General features: G+C 46.8%; 1 protein-coding gene across 1 annotated transcript in view; it reads left to right on the plus strand.

Moving 5' to 3' along the window:
* Positions 1-17,308, plus strand: part of LOC123770365 (putative neural-cadherin 2) — a 776,166-nt gene that overhangs the window by 492,195 nt on the left and 266,663 nt on the right. Inside the window, 1 exon segment of the mRNA XM_069339955.1 lies at positions 2,059-2,236. Within this exon segment, the coding sequence (XP_069196056.1) occupies positions 2,059-2,236 (178 nt within the window).

The following is a 17,308-nucleotide window of genomic DNA, read 5'->3' on the forward strand; positions in this document are numbered from 1 at the left end:
TTTCCGATCATGCTCCAGTCTTTCCGGTCACGCTCCAGTCTTTCCGGTCACGCTCCAGACATTCCGGTCCCCCTTGAGTCTTTCCGATCATGCTCCAGTCTTTCCGGTCACGCTCCAGTCTTTCCGGTCACGCTCCAGACATTCCGGTCCCCCTTGAGTCTTTCCGATCATGCTCCAGTCTTTCCGGTCACGCTCCAGTCTTTCCGGTCACGCTCCAGACATTCCGGTCCCCCTTGAGTCTTTCCGATCATGCTCCAGTCTTTCCGGTCACGCTCCAGTCTTTCCGGTCACGCTCCAGACATTCCGGTCCCCCTTGAGTCTTTCCGATCATGATCCAGTCTTTCCGGTCACGCTCCAGTCTTTCCGGTCACGCTCCAGTCTTTCCGGTCACGCTCCAGTCTTTCAGGTCAAGTTCTTGACTTTCCGGTCACGCTCCAGTGCATCGCCTCCCGTGTTCACTTGCGCTGTTTATGATAGTTACCGTCAAATGTTTTCTCAGTGATGCTGGGCGCTGTTCCATTTCCACCCATGCTACGAGTGCGTTTTGTTTTTCACTGTGTTTATACATGCAGAATGCTTTCTTAAAATTGTTCGATAACCGAACACAAACCCACATTCACAGAGGACAACCCACACTGAATAAATAGAAAGCTCCGTGGAAACTGAAAGGCACGGAAGGATATATATATATATCTCCACCATTCCCTAAATAGGATTCCGTGGTTGTGGGAACTGGTTCTGTGCGCTAACGAGCACCAAACGACTCTACTGTAGACTTCAAACGGTCTGAAGCGATTATACCACTTTTTCTTCCGTTTTCTGTATTACACCTTCTTGCAGTCGGGTTGTCTATGTTATTCTGATGTCGCTGGTGTTTATTCACTTTGTGTTTGTCTGTCGTTGTATAGTTGTGTGCCAGTTTGACTTTATCATTCTGTCTCTTGGCCGTTTTGTTTGTGGTCTTTTGCAATTCATCCTGTTTATCTGTCTGTCAGTCTGTCTGTATTCACCTAGTTGTGCTTGCGACGGTGGGGGGGGGGGGGGTTGAGCTATGCTTTTTTCGGCCCGCCTCTCAACTGTCAATCAACTGTTACTAACTACTAACTAATGTTTTCACACGCACACAGATACCACACACACACACACACAGGAAGCAGCCCGTAACAGCTGTCTAACTCCCAGGTACCTGTTTACTGCTAGTTAACAGGGGCATCAGGGTGAAAGAAACTCTGCCCATTTGTCTCTGCTTAGTCCAGGAATCGAACTCGGGCTACAGGATTACCGCGCGCGCTGTCCTCTCAGCTACCAGATTCCCTGTCTGTCTCTCTCTCTCTCTCTCTCTCTCTCTCTCTCTCTCTCTCTCTCTCTCTCTCTCTCTCTCTCTCTCTCTCTCTCTCTCTCTCTCTCTCTCTCTCTCTCTCTCTCTCTCTGTCTGTCTGTCTCTCTCTCGTACAAGTACATTTACGTCTCTATGCTGGTTATCTGTTTTCCTCCCACTTTACCCTCCCCTTCCCTGCCGTTTCCTTTCCCCTCCAACCCCCTCCTCCTCCTCCCTCACAAACACACGTACAACCAATAATTACCAGCTATTCAGCCCCCACTATTGACACCAGCCGCTCTCTTTTTTTTCCCCCTTCCCTCTGCTGCACACTCACATTTCCCTTTAATGACTGCCTTCCTTTACAACACCCCCCCCCCTTCCCTCCCTCTCTCTCTCTCTCTCTCTTGGTGTTTGCGTGTATGTGTGAGAGACACCTAGAGAGTGAGAGAGAGAGAGGAGTAAGGATCTTTTTTTCTCGTTGCGTCATTTCCCAATGCGTGTTGCCTCTGGCGAGAATTCTTAGATTTTCATTAGGTTGATATAAAAGACTATCTATCTCTGTTGACCTCTTAGATGGGTTTGTTTATTCGCGATTTGCCACTTTCTTGTGAGTCATAGTGTGACTTGCTCGTAATTCTCTGGGGACAGTGTGTGACTGGCTGGTGGTTCCACATGATGCCTCACACTTCTCCGCCGCCCACACTAACCTGACCTTTCCCACACTGCCCATACTACAGCCCCTGGACCGTGACCCACCCCACGGCCGGGCTCAGTGGCGACTGCGGGTGACTGCGTCGGATGGCGAGCTGGAGACGCACACTGACGTACGCGTCAACCTCAAGGACGTCAACGACAACGCTCCGTACTTCCCCTCCCACACCACCACCACCACCATCTCCGAGGACACGCCCAAAGGTACGTCTTCTTGCTACTTGACTTTGGGGTCTCCCGTAGCTGCCTCGCCGCTAACTGCCTGAGAATACCCAAAGGGATGATATCACGTCCATACCACATGATTAAGTACCCAGTATAGACCCTGTGGTCTATACTGCTCACACATACCAGGGAAGCAACCCATATGTGCGCTTCGTAACTCATATCAGCCGAGGACACACAGGAGCAATACCTCTCCCACCTACATCACTCCCGGCTTTACTTCTTCCTTCACTACCCCTCACCTCTAATTTTACCTCATTCCCCGAGTCTCTCCTCTTCCCTTGCTTCCCTCACCTCTCCACTCCTATCACATCTCCACTCCCATAACCTCTGCATTTCCCTCACTCCACTCACCACTTCTCTTCCCTCCCCTCTCCTCTATTTCCACCCCCCTCACCTCTTCTCTCCTCACTCTCCTCACCTCTCTTGCCCAGCCACTTGGGCTGGACGTTAGAGCGACGGTCTCGCTTCATGCAGGTCGGCGTTCAATTCCCGACCATCCAAGTGGTTGCGCATCATTCCTTTCCCTCGTTCTACCCCAAATTCTTATCCTCATCCCTTCTAAGTGCTATATAGTTGTAATGGCTTGGCGCTTTCCTCTGATAGTTCCATTTCCTTCCCCTCACCTCTCCTCTTCCCTCACTCCCCTCACCTCTCCTCTTCTCTCACCTCTCCTCTTCCCTCACCTCTCCTCTTCCCTCACCTCTCCTCTTCCCTCACTCGACATGTTGCTCTCACTCCCTGTCATTACCTTAACTATCGAGGTCTGACTGGCAGAGTCTCACTTCCAGTAACTCTTACCTCACAAGACTCCTGCCAACAGACTAGGACTCTTCCCATCTTCGTAACATCGCACTTATAATAATTGAGGCTAAATAGCCAATTGTCTGGCCAAGCCAAGTCTTCCTGGAACCTCTTGCACACTTCGCCTGTAATTTGCCTCGTCAGCTGAGATTGCTTTTCATTACTTCTTGTTGGCTCATATGTGTGTGTGTAGCTTCGACAAGTGCCCTGTGGTTCTACAGCTTATTACTTTGAGCATTTCCTCTTTGATCACCTTGTCATTTCTCTTATTATATTCTTCGTTACTTTCTTACTTAATCCGCCTTTCCTTCCACATTGCAACAAGTTAAGGCCGCATACCACTGTATTTTTTTAAGTATTAATTTTTAATCTTATTTAGATGTGACCTCCAAGCAGCCGAAGTTTCCCCGTTGGATAGTTTTAAAAAGGTTGCTCATCATATCCTCCAAGAAGATATGAGGATAATGATGGTCCTAAAATGCAGGGACAAGTGCAGGGTCTCGCCCATCCCTGCACTTGTGTTGCTATGCCAGTCTGATTCTTTAGCTAGTATGGAAGTTATCCCAGCTGGATTCTGTCAAATTCTTTCTGACAATCAAGAAATGCACAGTCAGTCAACCATTCTCTGGGGTTTTAGCACTGGCGTTTCATCATAGAACTCGAATAGATTCGTTGGAAAAAATCCTAACTTGACTGAAGCCGTGCTTGTGCTTTGAAAGTAAAATTTTCCAGGTTCCATGAGACGTTTCCTAACGCAGCCCGTCCTCTAAACAAAGGCCAAAGTTCATTCCATGCACCCGCAAAACCCCTTGTTTATGAATAAAACACCGTTTACACACGACTCACAACTGATGACGTCCGGACACTCCCGGAACATGTGCTTCGCTGACGACTTTTGTTCGAACTACAACATTGTAAATGCTTCAGCCCGTCCTCCAAACAAAGACCCAAAAGTGATTTTATGCATCTACCAACTCCCCCTGTTTATGAATGAAAAACGGTTTAAAAACGACTCACCACTGATTTCGTTCGAACACTTCCGGAACAAGTGTTTCGCTGAAGAAAGTTGTTCGAACCACAACACTGTAAATGTTTCACCCACGTACTACAAATACAAATAATCGCCAACAGAACCTAAACACCTAACCTAACCTAACCAATGCCTAAATATGCACAATATGCTAATATATATTAATATTAATTTATATATGAGAAAAATTCAGTTTTGAATGAGGAGAATGTTAAAATTTATGAAAGCGTCTGTAGGGTCGACAGCTGGATCGAATGGACTTGGTCTGAGGACGGGTTGCCTGGCAAGCCTCTCCAACACCTTGCTGGGAGTGTACCTTAATGACGCTGGGACAGGATTCATCAGACATTTACTGAGCCACTTACGAAGCCTGTACATCTTTCCACCATTATGGCGGATTTCACAGTTTGAGTTCCGAAGCATTACAAGGTTGTTTACAACAATAATATCATGGTTTTTGATGTTTCGAAACTCGAGACTGCTTATTATATGTAAACAAATCTTCCATGAGCAAGGAATGATCTACAGGCTTTGTAACTTTTTTTTTATTAATTTTTACATGCAAAGCATGCGAGGAAATAACATAAGTACATACAGAAAAAAAGAAAAAAAGAAAAGAACAAAGTCAGACGCCTGATGGGCCACAGAACAAAACACAGAACATTTTACAGAAATCACAAATGTACAAAAATCACAGGCCAGAAGGGCCCGAGCTAAAAGGGCCTATTCATACTTCTCCGGAAAGTCCGCCACCGGAAACCGGACGCAATACCCCTCCTAAAGAATCGTTATAGCAGGGTTAATAGGTGCACGAAGACGCGCCATCACATCAGGAAATCCGGTTATAAATGAATGGGAACCAGGCACCCACACAATATCTGGGTTACAGGGATCGTCAACACCCGCACCCACATCGAGGGCGCAGCGCGAGCACAAATTTCTTGGAAATCAGCCTCACTAATAACCTGAATGTCCCGGTCATCCTCGCCAGACACGGCCTCCACAAGTGGCACCACTGGAAGTGGCGCCACGGGAGGCGGTGCAACAGGAGGCGGCGTCACAGGGGCCACATCCGGAACAGGTACGGACACCGGCACAGAATCACCATGTCGAACATCCTTCCTCAGGACCACCACCAGGCCCCTGCCCTCATCACCAGTCGCACGGTGACTATACGAGTCATAAATACTCATACTCCGCCCAAGTAAAACAGAAACAAACAACACTTAGTGGGGCAGTCAGAGGCTTAGGGCCCGCGCAGGAATATCCCTGCAAAAAAAAAAAAAAAAAAAAAAAACAGCCGCACCATCCACCACAGGAGGAAGAACCACCCCTCACTTCGGGGAACCCCTGCAGGAGAAGAACCAGATGTTAACATAGGGACACGGGTATCAGCCGCAGCAGCAGGGACGTGCACCTCCGCCATCACCATCACAGTCGACACTGCCGCCTTAGGGACCAGGGCACTTTTAACCACAGACCCGTCTGCGTCAAATTCACCCACATCGGCCCAGGAAACAGGAGAAGAACGCCTCTAGCGCTTGGGACCTGGCCGCACATCTTCAGCGCCAGAGCATGGGAAGCGCAGGGGGTGAGGGAGGGGGCGCACATTCGCACGACGCAAGACGTCAGCAGCCTCTACGACAGAGGGGACCAGTCTCACCACAGCAAAAGACCCCGCCTCCACATCATCCCCCAGCACAGCCGGGACATGACGCGGGGACGACGAAACAGGAACCGCAAGCCAAGGTAGAGGATCAGACGCAGAAGATGTAGGGGCAAGCACAGCAGACGGAGATGCTGAAGACGGCGATGGAGAACTCGGAAGAACTGCAACAGCACCAGTAACACCAGCGACAGCAGGACACCCAACCGAGGACGGCACAACCACCGGGGCCCCGTCCCCCCCCCCCCCCCCCCCATCCAGCTGCTCGTGCACCGGCCGACACCTGGTGCAACACCTCAGCCAAAGGTACGTCCACAAATTCATCCACCGGCTCCTCCTCCACAGCCAATGGTGGGAAATCTTCCTCACGAAAGAGATTCACGTGGATGACGACAATCGCTGAGCAGGTGGCCCAACAAACCACAGTGAAAGCAGGTGTGTGGCTGTTGTGCATAGTATACTCTGATGCAATACCCCATGAGCCGCACAGAGGACGGGATGTCCGAACCCAGCCGCATCCCAAGAGTGCGAATATTAGTTCGAACACCCTTAAATTTCCCGCAGGAAAGCATCTGCAATAGGCAATGATTACAGTGCCATACTGCCCGAAATACATCCGCAGCAGCTCCTCCGAGAACTCGAGGGGCGCACCATGCACACTGACGGAGGTAAGGGCACCACTCTGGTCGGAGATAACGACCGTACCAGCAGCATCCGGCAACGGAAACGACCGCCTCTCATAACGGTGCAAAAACACCCTGTAATTTCCTCGGCAGCAAACTTCACTATAACCCGATGGGAGGACACCAACTCTACTCTATAAATTGGAGCCACATCAATGCACAGCATGTCACACATCACCTGCTCCACCGCCGGATAATCAGCCTTGCCTTTAAACTCCAGGCCCAGAGAATGAGCCCGCAAAACGGGGGGCAGGTCACCTTCCCATCACTCAGGCCACGTCAGTACACCACCTCAAGTACAAGTCACAAGTCCGCCAACTACCCCAAGCAAGCAACAACTGCAGGCTTCGTAAGTGGTTGGATAAATGATCGAAGAATCCTGGCGCAGGTCTGTAGTTCAGTAGTTCCTCCTCATCTCTTCTCTTGAATATTAAGGCAATATTTATTCTTTTACATGTTTTACGAGATATTCATGCCCGTGCCACCTCGTGGGTGGCATAATCTTCATTAGTCAATCTTACATGTTTATGACAATATATTTGGTTGTAAAGAGGATCTCAAGAACGGTGTGAAGGATGGGCCAAGGACCCCAACTTCCTCCTTTAGGACCCATGGAAACAATCCTTTGATATCTTAGGTGTTCCTGAACTTTAGAAGCAATGTTCCTCTATTATTCTCCTCATACGCATATATTAGCTGTGGTGGGCGCGTGTTTACAATTTATGTCTGCAGAAACGAGCTCTTACCTCTTGGACTTCGCCTTTCTAACCAATCTATTTTTACTTTATTATATCTACTACATATATTTCTCTTTAACACATGCACACACACACATTCAAGAATGTGACAAGAATGAGAGGAGGGGATGAACCAGCCTTGCTTGATCTGATATTTAGCCTAAATGAGTCGGATATAAGGGAAGTTAAGTTGGAAGCCCCCTTGGGAATGAGTGATCATAGTGAATTGAGCTTTGAGTACCTGGTTGAGCTAGGAATTATCACCCCCAAAAAAGAACTGGGAAACAAAGGGCTGGCGTACCGAAAGGGAAACTATGAGATGAATAAATTCCTATGGGATATACATTGGGACACAGAACTCGGAACCAAGTCCGTATAAGACATGATGGACTATGTCACCCAAAAATGTCAGGAGGCTGTAAGCAGGTGTGTCCCAGCCCGACAGGAAAAAAACAGAGAAGCAAAGGAAGAATCCGTGGTTTAATAGGGAATGTATGAAAGCAAAGGAGCTGAACAAAAGGGCATGGAGGAACTTCCGTAATAACAGAACACCAGAAAGTAGAGAGAGATACCAGAGAACCAGGAATGAGTATGTTAGTGTGAGAAGAGCAGCTGAGAAAAGGTATGAAAATGATATAGCTAATAAAGCCAAGACCGAACCAAAGCTACTACACAGTCACATCAGGAGGAAGACAACAGTGAAGGAACAGGTGATGAAACTTAGGGTGGGCGAGGACAGGTACACAGAGAATGACAAAGAGGTGTGTGAAGAACTCAACAAAAGGTTCCAGGAGGTCTTTACAATAGAACAGGGAGATGTCACGGCGCTAGGAGAGGTGGCAGCAAACCCAAAAAAAGACCTTGGAAAGGTTCGAAATTACAAGAGATGAGGTCAAGAAGCACCTATTGGAGCTGGATGTGAGAAAAGCTGTTGGGCCGGACGGAATCTCACCATGGGTGTTGAAAGAGTATGCAGGAGCATTTTGCTTGCCACTCTCCATAGTGTATAGTAGATCACTGGAAACGGGAGATCTGCCAGAAATATGGAAGACTGCTAATGTAGTACCAATATACAAAAAGGGTGACAGACAAGAGGCACTGAACTACAGGCCAGTGTCCTTAACTTGTATACCATGCAAGGTGATGGAGAAGATTGTGAGAAAAAACCTAGTAATACATCTGGAGAGAAGAGACTTCGTGACTACCCATCAACATGGGTTCAGGGAGGGTAAATCTTGCCTTACAGGCTTGATAGAATTCTACGATCAGGTGACAAAGATTAAGCAAGAAAGAAAAGGCTGGGCGGACTGCATTTTTTTGGACTGTCGGAAAGCCTTTGACACAGTACCCCATAAAAAGTTGATGCATAAGCTGGAGAAACAGGCAGGAGTAACTGGTAGGGCGCTCCAGTGGATAAGGGAGTACCTAAGCAATAGGAAGCAGAGAGTTACAGTGAGGGGTGAGACCTCAGAATGGCCTGAAGTCACCAGTGGAGTCCCACAGGGCTCTGTGCTTGGACCTATCCTGTTTCTGATATACGTACATGATCTCCCTGAGGGTATAGACTCATTCCTCTCAATGTTTGCTGACGACGCCAAAATTATGAGAAGGATTAAGACAGAGGAGGACAGCCGAGGCTTCATGAAGACCTGGACAAGATGCAGGAATGGTCGAACAAATGGCTGTTAGGGTTTAACCCAAGGAAATGTAATGTAATGAAGATAGGGGTAGGAAGCAGGAGACCAGATACAAGGTATCATTTGGGAGATAAGATACTTCAAGAGTCAGAGGGAAAGAGAAAGACCTGGGGGTTGATATCACGCCAGACCTGTCCCCTGATGCTCTTATCAAGAGGATAACATCAGCAGCATATACCAGGTCGGCTAACATAAGAACGGCCTTTAGAAACTTGTGTAAGGAATCTTTCAGAACATTATATACCACATATGTCAGACCAATCCTGGAGTATGCGGCTCCAGCATGGAGTCTATATCTAGTCAAGCTTAAGACTAAACTGGAAAAGGTTCAGCGGTTTGCCACCAGACTAGTACCCGAGCTGAGAGGTATGAGCTACGAGGAGAGACTACGGGAATTAAACCTCACTTCGTTGGAAGACAGAAGAGTTATGGGGGACATGATCACCACATTCAAGATTCTCAAGGGAATCGACAGGGTTGATAAAGACAGGCTATTTAACACAAGGGGCACACGCACTAGGGGACACAGGTGGAAACTGAGTGCCCAAATGAGCCACAGAGATATTAGAAAGAACTTTTTTAGTGTCAGAGTGGTTGACAAATGGAATGCATTAGGAAGTAATGTGGTGGAGGCTGACTCCATACTCAGTTTCAAGTGTAGATATGATAGAGCCCAATAGTCTCAGGAACCTGTACACCTGTTGATTGACGGTTGAGAGGCGGGACCAAAGAGCCAGAGCTCAACCCCCGCAAGCACAACTAGGTGAGTACAACTAGGTGAGTACATTCCCAGAAAGAAGCCCGTAGCAGCTGTCTGACTCCCAGGTACTTATTTACTGCTAGGTAACAGGGGCATCAAGGTGAAAGAGACTGCCCATTTGTTTCTGCCTCGGCTGGGGATCGAACCCGGCCCTTAGAACTACGAATCCCGAGCGGTGTCCACTCAGCCATCAGACCTCAAAATTCAAGTCATTCACGTGTATTCACCTAGTTGTGTTTGAGGGAGTTGAGCTTTCCTCTTTCGGCCCGCCTCTCAACTGTCAACCAACTTTTTTTCACAAAGGTTGTGTTCTCACAGCTCTACTCTGTGTGTGTGTGTGTCTACGTGCACGCGTTTGTGTGAACACACGCAGGTGTTTATGTGTATATATACCTCTCCATCAGTCAACCTTCTTAATCCATTCATCACATTTTTGCTCCATTTGGTAACAAATGGAGAGGAACAGGTGGACCAGAAGCCCCAAGAAACACGAGACAAATGGCAGAGTTTATCAAGCTGTTAAAGGCGAAATTTATTGCACTGATTCGCAGGTAATAAACCAGCATTTGTTATATTTTATTCTAGCGAGCTGAGTCTGGTAGTTGAGTGGACGGCGCGTGGGACTCGTAATCCTGTGGCCCGGGTTCGATTCCCGGACAAGGCGGAGACAGATGGGCTGAGTTTCTTTCACCCTGATGTGACTGTTACCTGGCAGTAAATAGATACCTGGGAGATAGACAGCTGTTACGGGCTGCTTCCTGTGTGTGTGTGTGTGTGTGTGTGTGTGTGCGCGTGTGTGAGTGGGGAACAAACAAAAATAAAAAATAAATCTATATAAATGAAAATGTAAATGTTCGTTTGTTCAAAATCGCTAATCATCGAAACCTCTGTCCGATTGCTCTGAAATATTAACACAATGTTGAATTCAAATAGGCGCATGTTTTTATATATCTACTATATACATACCTCACCAGTGACAGGAAAAAAATACGTTTTTTTTTTTTAAACAGCGCCATCTATTGGACGTATGAGCAACACATGCTGTAATCTCCGAAAGATCTTCACCGATTGTTTTGAAATTTTGACTCAACGTTCTATTCGAATACCCGCATATTTTTATATACCTACTATATAGATGTCACACCTGTGATAGGTATAAACATGCTTTGAAAAATAATAGCCCCATCTGTTGCACGTAGGAGCAACATACGATATATAAGATCTGTTACAATTCCATTTCAATGTTTCCAATTGCATCGATAAATGGAATTTTCATAGATTTTGATTCATTTTCATTTTGATTTAATTATTTTGTGTGACATTGTGTTGGAATTGAGCTGTGTTGTTTACCTTACCGTTCATTTTGTGATTATAAGTATAGATGCCACATCTGTGACAGGTAAAAATAAAAAAAATTTAAACAGCGCCATCTGTTGCATGTAAGAGCAACACACGCAATACTAAATATGTTATGATTCCATTTTAGTGTGTCCATTTTCATTGATAAATTGAATTTTCATGGATTTTGATTTATTTTCATTTTGATTTAATTATTTTGTATGACATTGCGTTGGAATTGAGCTCTGTTGTTTACCATACCGTTCATTTCATGAGTATAGTTCATTTTTTTAATTTTTCACTAGCTGTACCCGCCACGCGTTGCTGTGGCTCAGTCTGGTTAAATGGAAAAGAAAGAAAAGAGAAAAAAAACGTTTCTAAGATGTTTAATTACACAATGCTTGTAAGTATACAATATTTTTTCTTGTTCCACTGTCTGTGAAGATATAAAGATTGTCTGATTGCCGACTCTAGAACAGGCAACATATAATTGTCCACGTGAGAAGCAATCCATGTATAGTTCTAAACTGCGCAATTCTAAAGGTTTGCCCTGAGCTTTGTTGATGGTGATTGCAAACGCCAATCAAATTGGGAATTACAATCTCTTAAATTTAAATGGCAAATCCGTTGGAATCACAGAAATGTGAGGAATGAGGACATCTTCCCTTTTGAAAGGTCCTGTCAAGATTATTGCATCTACGACGTTGCTGAAAAACGTTTTACTGCAAGCCGCGTGCCGTTGTTAAGCTTTCTTTGGTTGATATTTCGAACATGATAATTGGCCCACCGATTTTTAATTGCAGTTCCTGCGGTGGTGGTATCCCTGGCAGATAGAGTAAATTAAAAAAATCTGTTGGATAATTAAACGCTTCATCTACTTCCACCACAGTGTCGACCAACTTGTATGTGGCTGCCTTGCTTTGTATATTAGACTGAATAATATTGTTAAGTTCTTAAACGTCTTTGTTCTTGGCCACAAGAACAGTTCGTCCACTCAGCCAATCGTGATTCTTATAAATTGGTTGAATATTGGGAAATACTTTTTCAACCAATTCTTCTTTTGAGGAGTCCCACCTGAGCTGCCGTATGGTGAAGACGTGTCGTCTGACCACTCTGGCAGTTTTGGGAGGTTGCAGTTTTCGCCACCAAGGGGTGTGGGTGTCTCTACCCTCCCTGCTGTCCCTGACTGGTGTTGACGTGGCGCTTTTGCGATGAGCGGCCATCTTCCCGCTGTCGAGAGGGTAAACTCCTGGGGTTGGAGTTTACCTGCCTTGCAGGGTATCCTCTCGTTGAGCAGGTCATGTGTGACGTGCTATATGTCCCGGTCGAGGAGGTCTACGGGGTTGAGCTGGTGACTGCTTGCCGGGTGATCATCAAGTTTGTGGGTGAGGAGGCGTACCGTGGATTTCTCCGGTGGTACGAGAGCCGTACCTTGAAGTTGTTGGAAGGAACTGGTTCTGTGGCCATTTCTGATCGGAGTGGTGCCGTAACGTATGTGAACGTCCATGGGGCCTCCATGGTATTCCCAGAGTCCCTTCTCTGGCGTTTCTTCCAGAGATTTGGCTCTGTCGTCAGTGTGAGGATGCACAAGCTATCATCTGGGAAATGTACGGGAGTGAAGACGAACATTCGTACCCTCGGGATGCGCCTGAGGTCGGACATTCCATCCTCTGTCCGAGTTTTAGGGTACTATGTGCGGGTGTATTATGCCCGGCAACCCCGTACATGTTTCCAGTGTGGCATGTTGGGGCATCAGGCTGCCGGATGCACTGCGGATCCGGTTGCTCCGGTCAACTTGTTCCGGGAATTTCCCTCCGCTCCCTCTGGAGGAGGTCTCCGGGGATGAAGAGGTGAGCGTTCAGTTAGCGGATGCGGCTCCCCCTATATCGCCGGACGTTCCTTCTGTTGTTGCAGACTCTCCTCCAGGTCTTGCAGTGCCATCGGATGGTCTACGTGCTCCTGTCACTGTCTCTGCTGCTCCTGAAGGCCTTCCTAGTGATCATTGTGACGCGCCGCCGCCTTCTCCCTCGTCTTCGGCTGCTGCGCCTGGCCCTGTGTTCTCGCCTCGAGTCCCGGATGTGCTGGGTGCTGGGGTGGCTGCAGAGCCTCCTGCTGTGTGTGGGCCAGTTCCCCCTGTGGTGGAGGCTGCTGCCGTTCTGCGTCGGGCGTCGGTTCGTCCGGCTGGTGGGACCCGTGTTTCTGGGTCCGCTTCCGGCTCTGACGATCTCCGGCCGGAGCCCAAGCACTCCAGGCGTTCGTCGTCTGCCTGGGCCGATGTTGGGGAATTCGGTGACTGTGGGTCCTTGGGAGTTGATGGTGTGGAACCGGATGTGTCGCTGTCTCCACGGTTGGTGGTGGCAGAGGTTCATGTGCCTGCTGATGCTGGTGCCCGGGTCTCGGGGGTGCCTTCCGTTCCTTCTCCGCCTGGGGACTCTCCGCAGTGGGAGGTGGTGGCTCTCGCTCCCAGGGATGGTGTGGTAGCTGGTGCTGGGCGTGGCCTGGTTGTGACATTAAGGAAGGATGCGCGCCGCCCTGGTTCCCTGCAGTCATCTGGTGGTGTGCCCGTGGCCGCTGGTGCCCCGGTGGTGGTGTCCTATGTCCGGCCCCCTCCTGTGAGGGTACGTATTGGGGCCCTGGAGGACGTGTTGCCGGCATCGGTGATGCCGCCGGGTCACTGGTCGGCGATTGCTGAGTTACTGCTGAATGACGAGCCGGGGGAATTTCATGGTGGGGGGGATTGTGGCAGTTACTCGCGTCAGAAGTGATACCATTTGGGTCCCCTGCTTACGGGTGTTTGTTGCTAGGGTTCCGGATGACATGGCGTCCCCGGTGGGTGAACGAGACCCTTGGGGGTGGTTACGTTGGGAGGTATTCAATGTGCGATTCCCACAGGTCCTGTTCCCGGGCAAGTATGTCCGCTGATTCCCTGTTCCCTACTGTCTTCTGTGCCCGTGCCTCTCCCTTTGTTTGTGGAGGGGCCAGTGTTTTGCAGAGTGTGAATTCTCTTCATGTATTACCATGTGTTACCATGTTGTATTGTGTTTTCTTTTTACTTTTACTTTTGTTTATAGTTATGATTTGTTTGTGTGTGCATTGTCTTGTGTTCTGTTTCATTTTATACATTATGATGTGTTTTGTTGTCGGTCCTTCCGGCCGGTGCTTGTTTGTTTTGTTTTATATTGTTCCTAAGTTTTGTTTATTTGCTTACATTATTTGCTTGTATGTTATTGTTATTGTTTTATAATTTGTCTTGATGTATGCTGTGTTTCTCATGTGTTCCTCCATTTTTGCTAATTATTGTCCTGTGCTGTCGGTCCTTCTGGCCGGTGGCTTCTATATTTGTTTTTGTTTTCTGTGATATTTTATTGTATTTATTGTCTTTACCTTGCATGCTTGCATGCAAAAATAAAAAAAAATCTTCTTTTGACATCACTAAATTGTAGAAGTTATGAGGCAATGAAATTCGTCCTGAGATCAGATCAATCGACACGTTTCCGTTCCCAATTTCCAAAAATTGATGAGAATATCTCAGCTGATGTGTCGTTTGGCAGTTGGATACGCATATTTGTAGTTAATTTTAACATCTTTACGTGTCACCACAAAGTAGAGTATTTCAGGCAAGCATTTATTTCGTCCGTTGGGGTCGATTGAGGAATTACAGGTAATTTTTGCATGAAATCTCATGCAAGCAATATTAATGCGTTCCCAAATGGTCTGATGTTTCCACGCAAATCTTGCAATGCTCGATCAAGAGCCTCGAGCTATTTTTTTGTGGGCCATTGTGCATTCATCCCAAACAATAAGTTTACATTTCTGCAATATTTTTCCCATGCCGGATGCTTTAGAAATGTTGCGCATGGGAGTGTCAATGAATTGCATGTTCAATGGCAATTTTAAAGCCGAAGTAGCAGTACTTCCACCTGGTAGCAATGTCGCAGCTATTCCGGACGATGCAAGAGCTAAATGTATCCCATTTTGGGATCGAAATGCTTCCAAAATCAATCAAATTAGAAAGGTTTACAGTTCCTTTTGGCGCACAAAAGGAAATTTCTCCAAACCCGTTATTGATAGTTTGAATTATTTGATGGTAAATGCCTTTTCGCTCAAGCGTTAGCTTAAGAATATTTAATTGCACATACGATAACAGATCACCCGTGTTGAAATTTTGTTCACGACACAATTCTACATTGAACGAAGCAGCAGCAGGTCAATTCGGTGATGGCATTCCTAATTGAATAAGAACTCGCGATTTCTAAGCACAAATCTTCAATACACTATTACACACAGAGATAACACTAACGTGATGCATCATATGAACAAATTAACAAGGGCCGTGACGAGGATTCGAACCTGCGTCCCTTTGCATCCTAGACACTGCCGTTACTGCAGACACTTTTGCCCTGTCGTAGCTCAGTCGATTAAGGCAGTGTCTGGGATGCTCCCGGACGCAGGTTCGAATCCTTGTAACACTGTAAAGTGTTTGGTTTAGTTTATTTAAAATATATATAGTACATGAGTCACAGACAAGGATTTGGAAAGGCGCCAGCTTGGTCGGCCTGAGTTTCACACCTCTGAGAGTTAATGACCCCACGTGACCTGAGGTCAGATCATGCGAATTTCACCTTATTTCTACTAATCTCATAATTGGAGCCTGGTAGCCTTCAAACATGCCGACGTTTAAGGAGTGGCTTGGTAGAGAGCCGGAGGCTATCTACTTGTGGGCGGAGTTAGCTACTAGGTTCCCCCAATATATACTCGGAGAGCTATCGATTCGAGAGGATTAAGCATTAACGACAGAGAAGAACGACAGTCAGCAGAGCAGAGGAGACGGCCCTAGCAGGGAGGCTGTCGGCCGGCAGGGCGGGACAGTCTCTGTCAGCTATAGACCCCCCCCCCTCTATCCAGTTATAGGCAGACACTTGGTGAGTTGAACATTAAGGTGACTTGTCGTGTTTTACAAGTGTTGTGTGATGATCAGGGGCAGTCAGTTGTAGTGTTCTCAGATTCTTGGAGGATGACTCACTCTACATATATAGATCTTGAATATTGCTTAAATTATGATACTTAGTATGTGAAATAAAATTGAATTTATTATTTACATTGCCTTTGTGTCCCCTAGTGTTGAGTTGAGGTGAGAAAGACTCTGTGATTACTGGTTTCATGATTTAATGAGTACATGTTTGGTGTTGATACATGATAAAGATGGGACATACTAATAATGACCTTGATAACATCTTTTGAGAATTTTGTGATACAGACAAGTTCCATTCCTTGTCTTGTATGTAATGATCATGAATGGATGGTCGCAGCATTTCGTCTTCTACTATCTACTCTTCTACTTTCAGCTATCTACTCTTCTACTTCTACCTATCTACACCTCTCCCTCAACCCCTCTCTAAACTCTCCCTTTCAACTAATGACCCTCCTCGCTCCTCCCACCTCCCTACCTCTCACCCCAAACCCTCACTAAATACTTCACTATTCATTTCTTTCCTTTCGTTTTCTCTTATACGTTTGTGGCAGATTCTGTATTCTAGAGTTCTCTCTAGAGTTTCGGGTAGCTGGTCAAGTTACGGTGCCTTGTAGCCTTAGCACCTAGGTAGTCGAATACCTAGGTTACAAGGTGGGGAACGAGAAAGGTTGCCTTAGGAACTCTGGGAGTGCTCTAGAATAGTTAGCTAACTGGGGACGGGATAACGGACTAGAGAGAGCTGTTTCCCCCGGCCTCGTTAGTTAACTGCGGGGGTGGTATAATGGACAAGATAGAGCTATTTCCCCCACCTCTTGTTACATCCTCGTCATTGGCCTTGTGGATTTGTTCATACAAATCTTCAATCATTATCAACGCTTCGTTGCAGATTTCTCCTTGTGAAATTCCTGTTCATATTTGAATTTTCCTTGCGTATCCGACGGACAATATCTTCAGCCATGTGCGATTTGTGTTTCTCTCATATTCTGTTGGAGATGAAGGAGAGCCGGTGGTCAATATGATTGCAAACAATGCACGAATTTGATTTGGATGTGATGTGTTGGACGTGTCATTAATGCATACATCCCAGTGTCGGTCGTTCTCCAATAAATTCGGAGCTTGACATGCACTACGGAAAGTGGTATGTGTTACGCCGTTGACAAATCTCAATGGCTGGAAGACGTTGGACCGGGCTCATTTACCAACAGCTTGTGAATAAAGAAGCATTCATCATGATCGGAATGCACGGTGTACAGTCTGCCTATCGCAGTTTGTTTGAATATGCCAGGTTGTCCGTCGACTCGCTCTCCTCGTTTACGTCGTTCAAATGATTTTCTATTGGCATTCCAAGTGTAATACGTAGGCAC

Source organism: Procambarus clarkii, chromosome 42 (assembly GCF_040958095.1).
Source record: "Procambarus clarkii isolate CNS0578487 chromosome 42, FALCON_Pclarkii_2.0, whole genome shotgun sequence".
Lineage (NCBI taxonomy): Eukaryota > Metazoa > Arthropoda > Malacostraca > Decapoda > Cambaridae > Procambarus > Procambarus clarkii.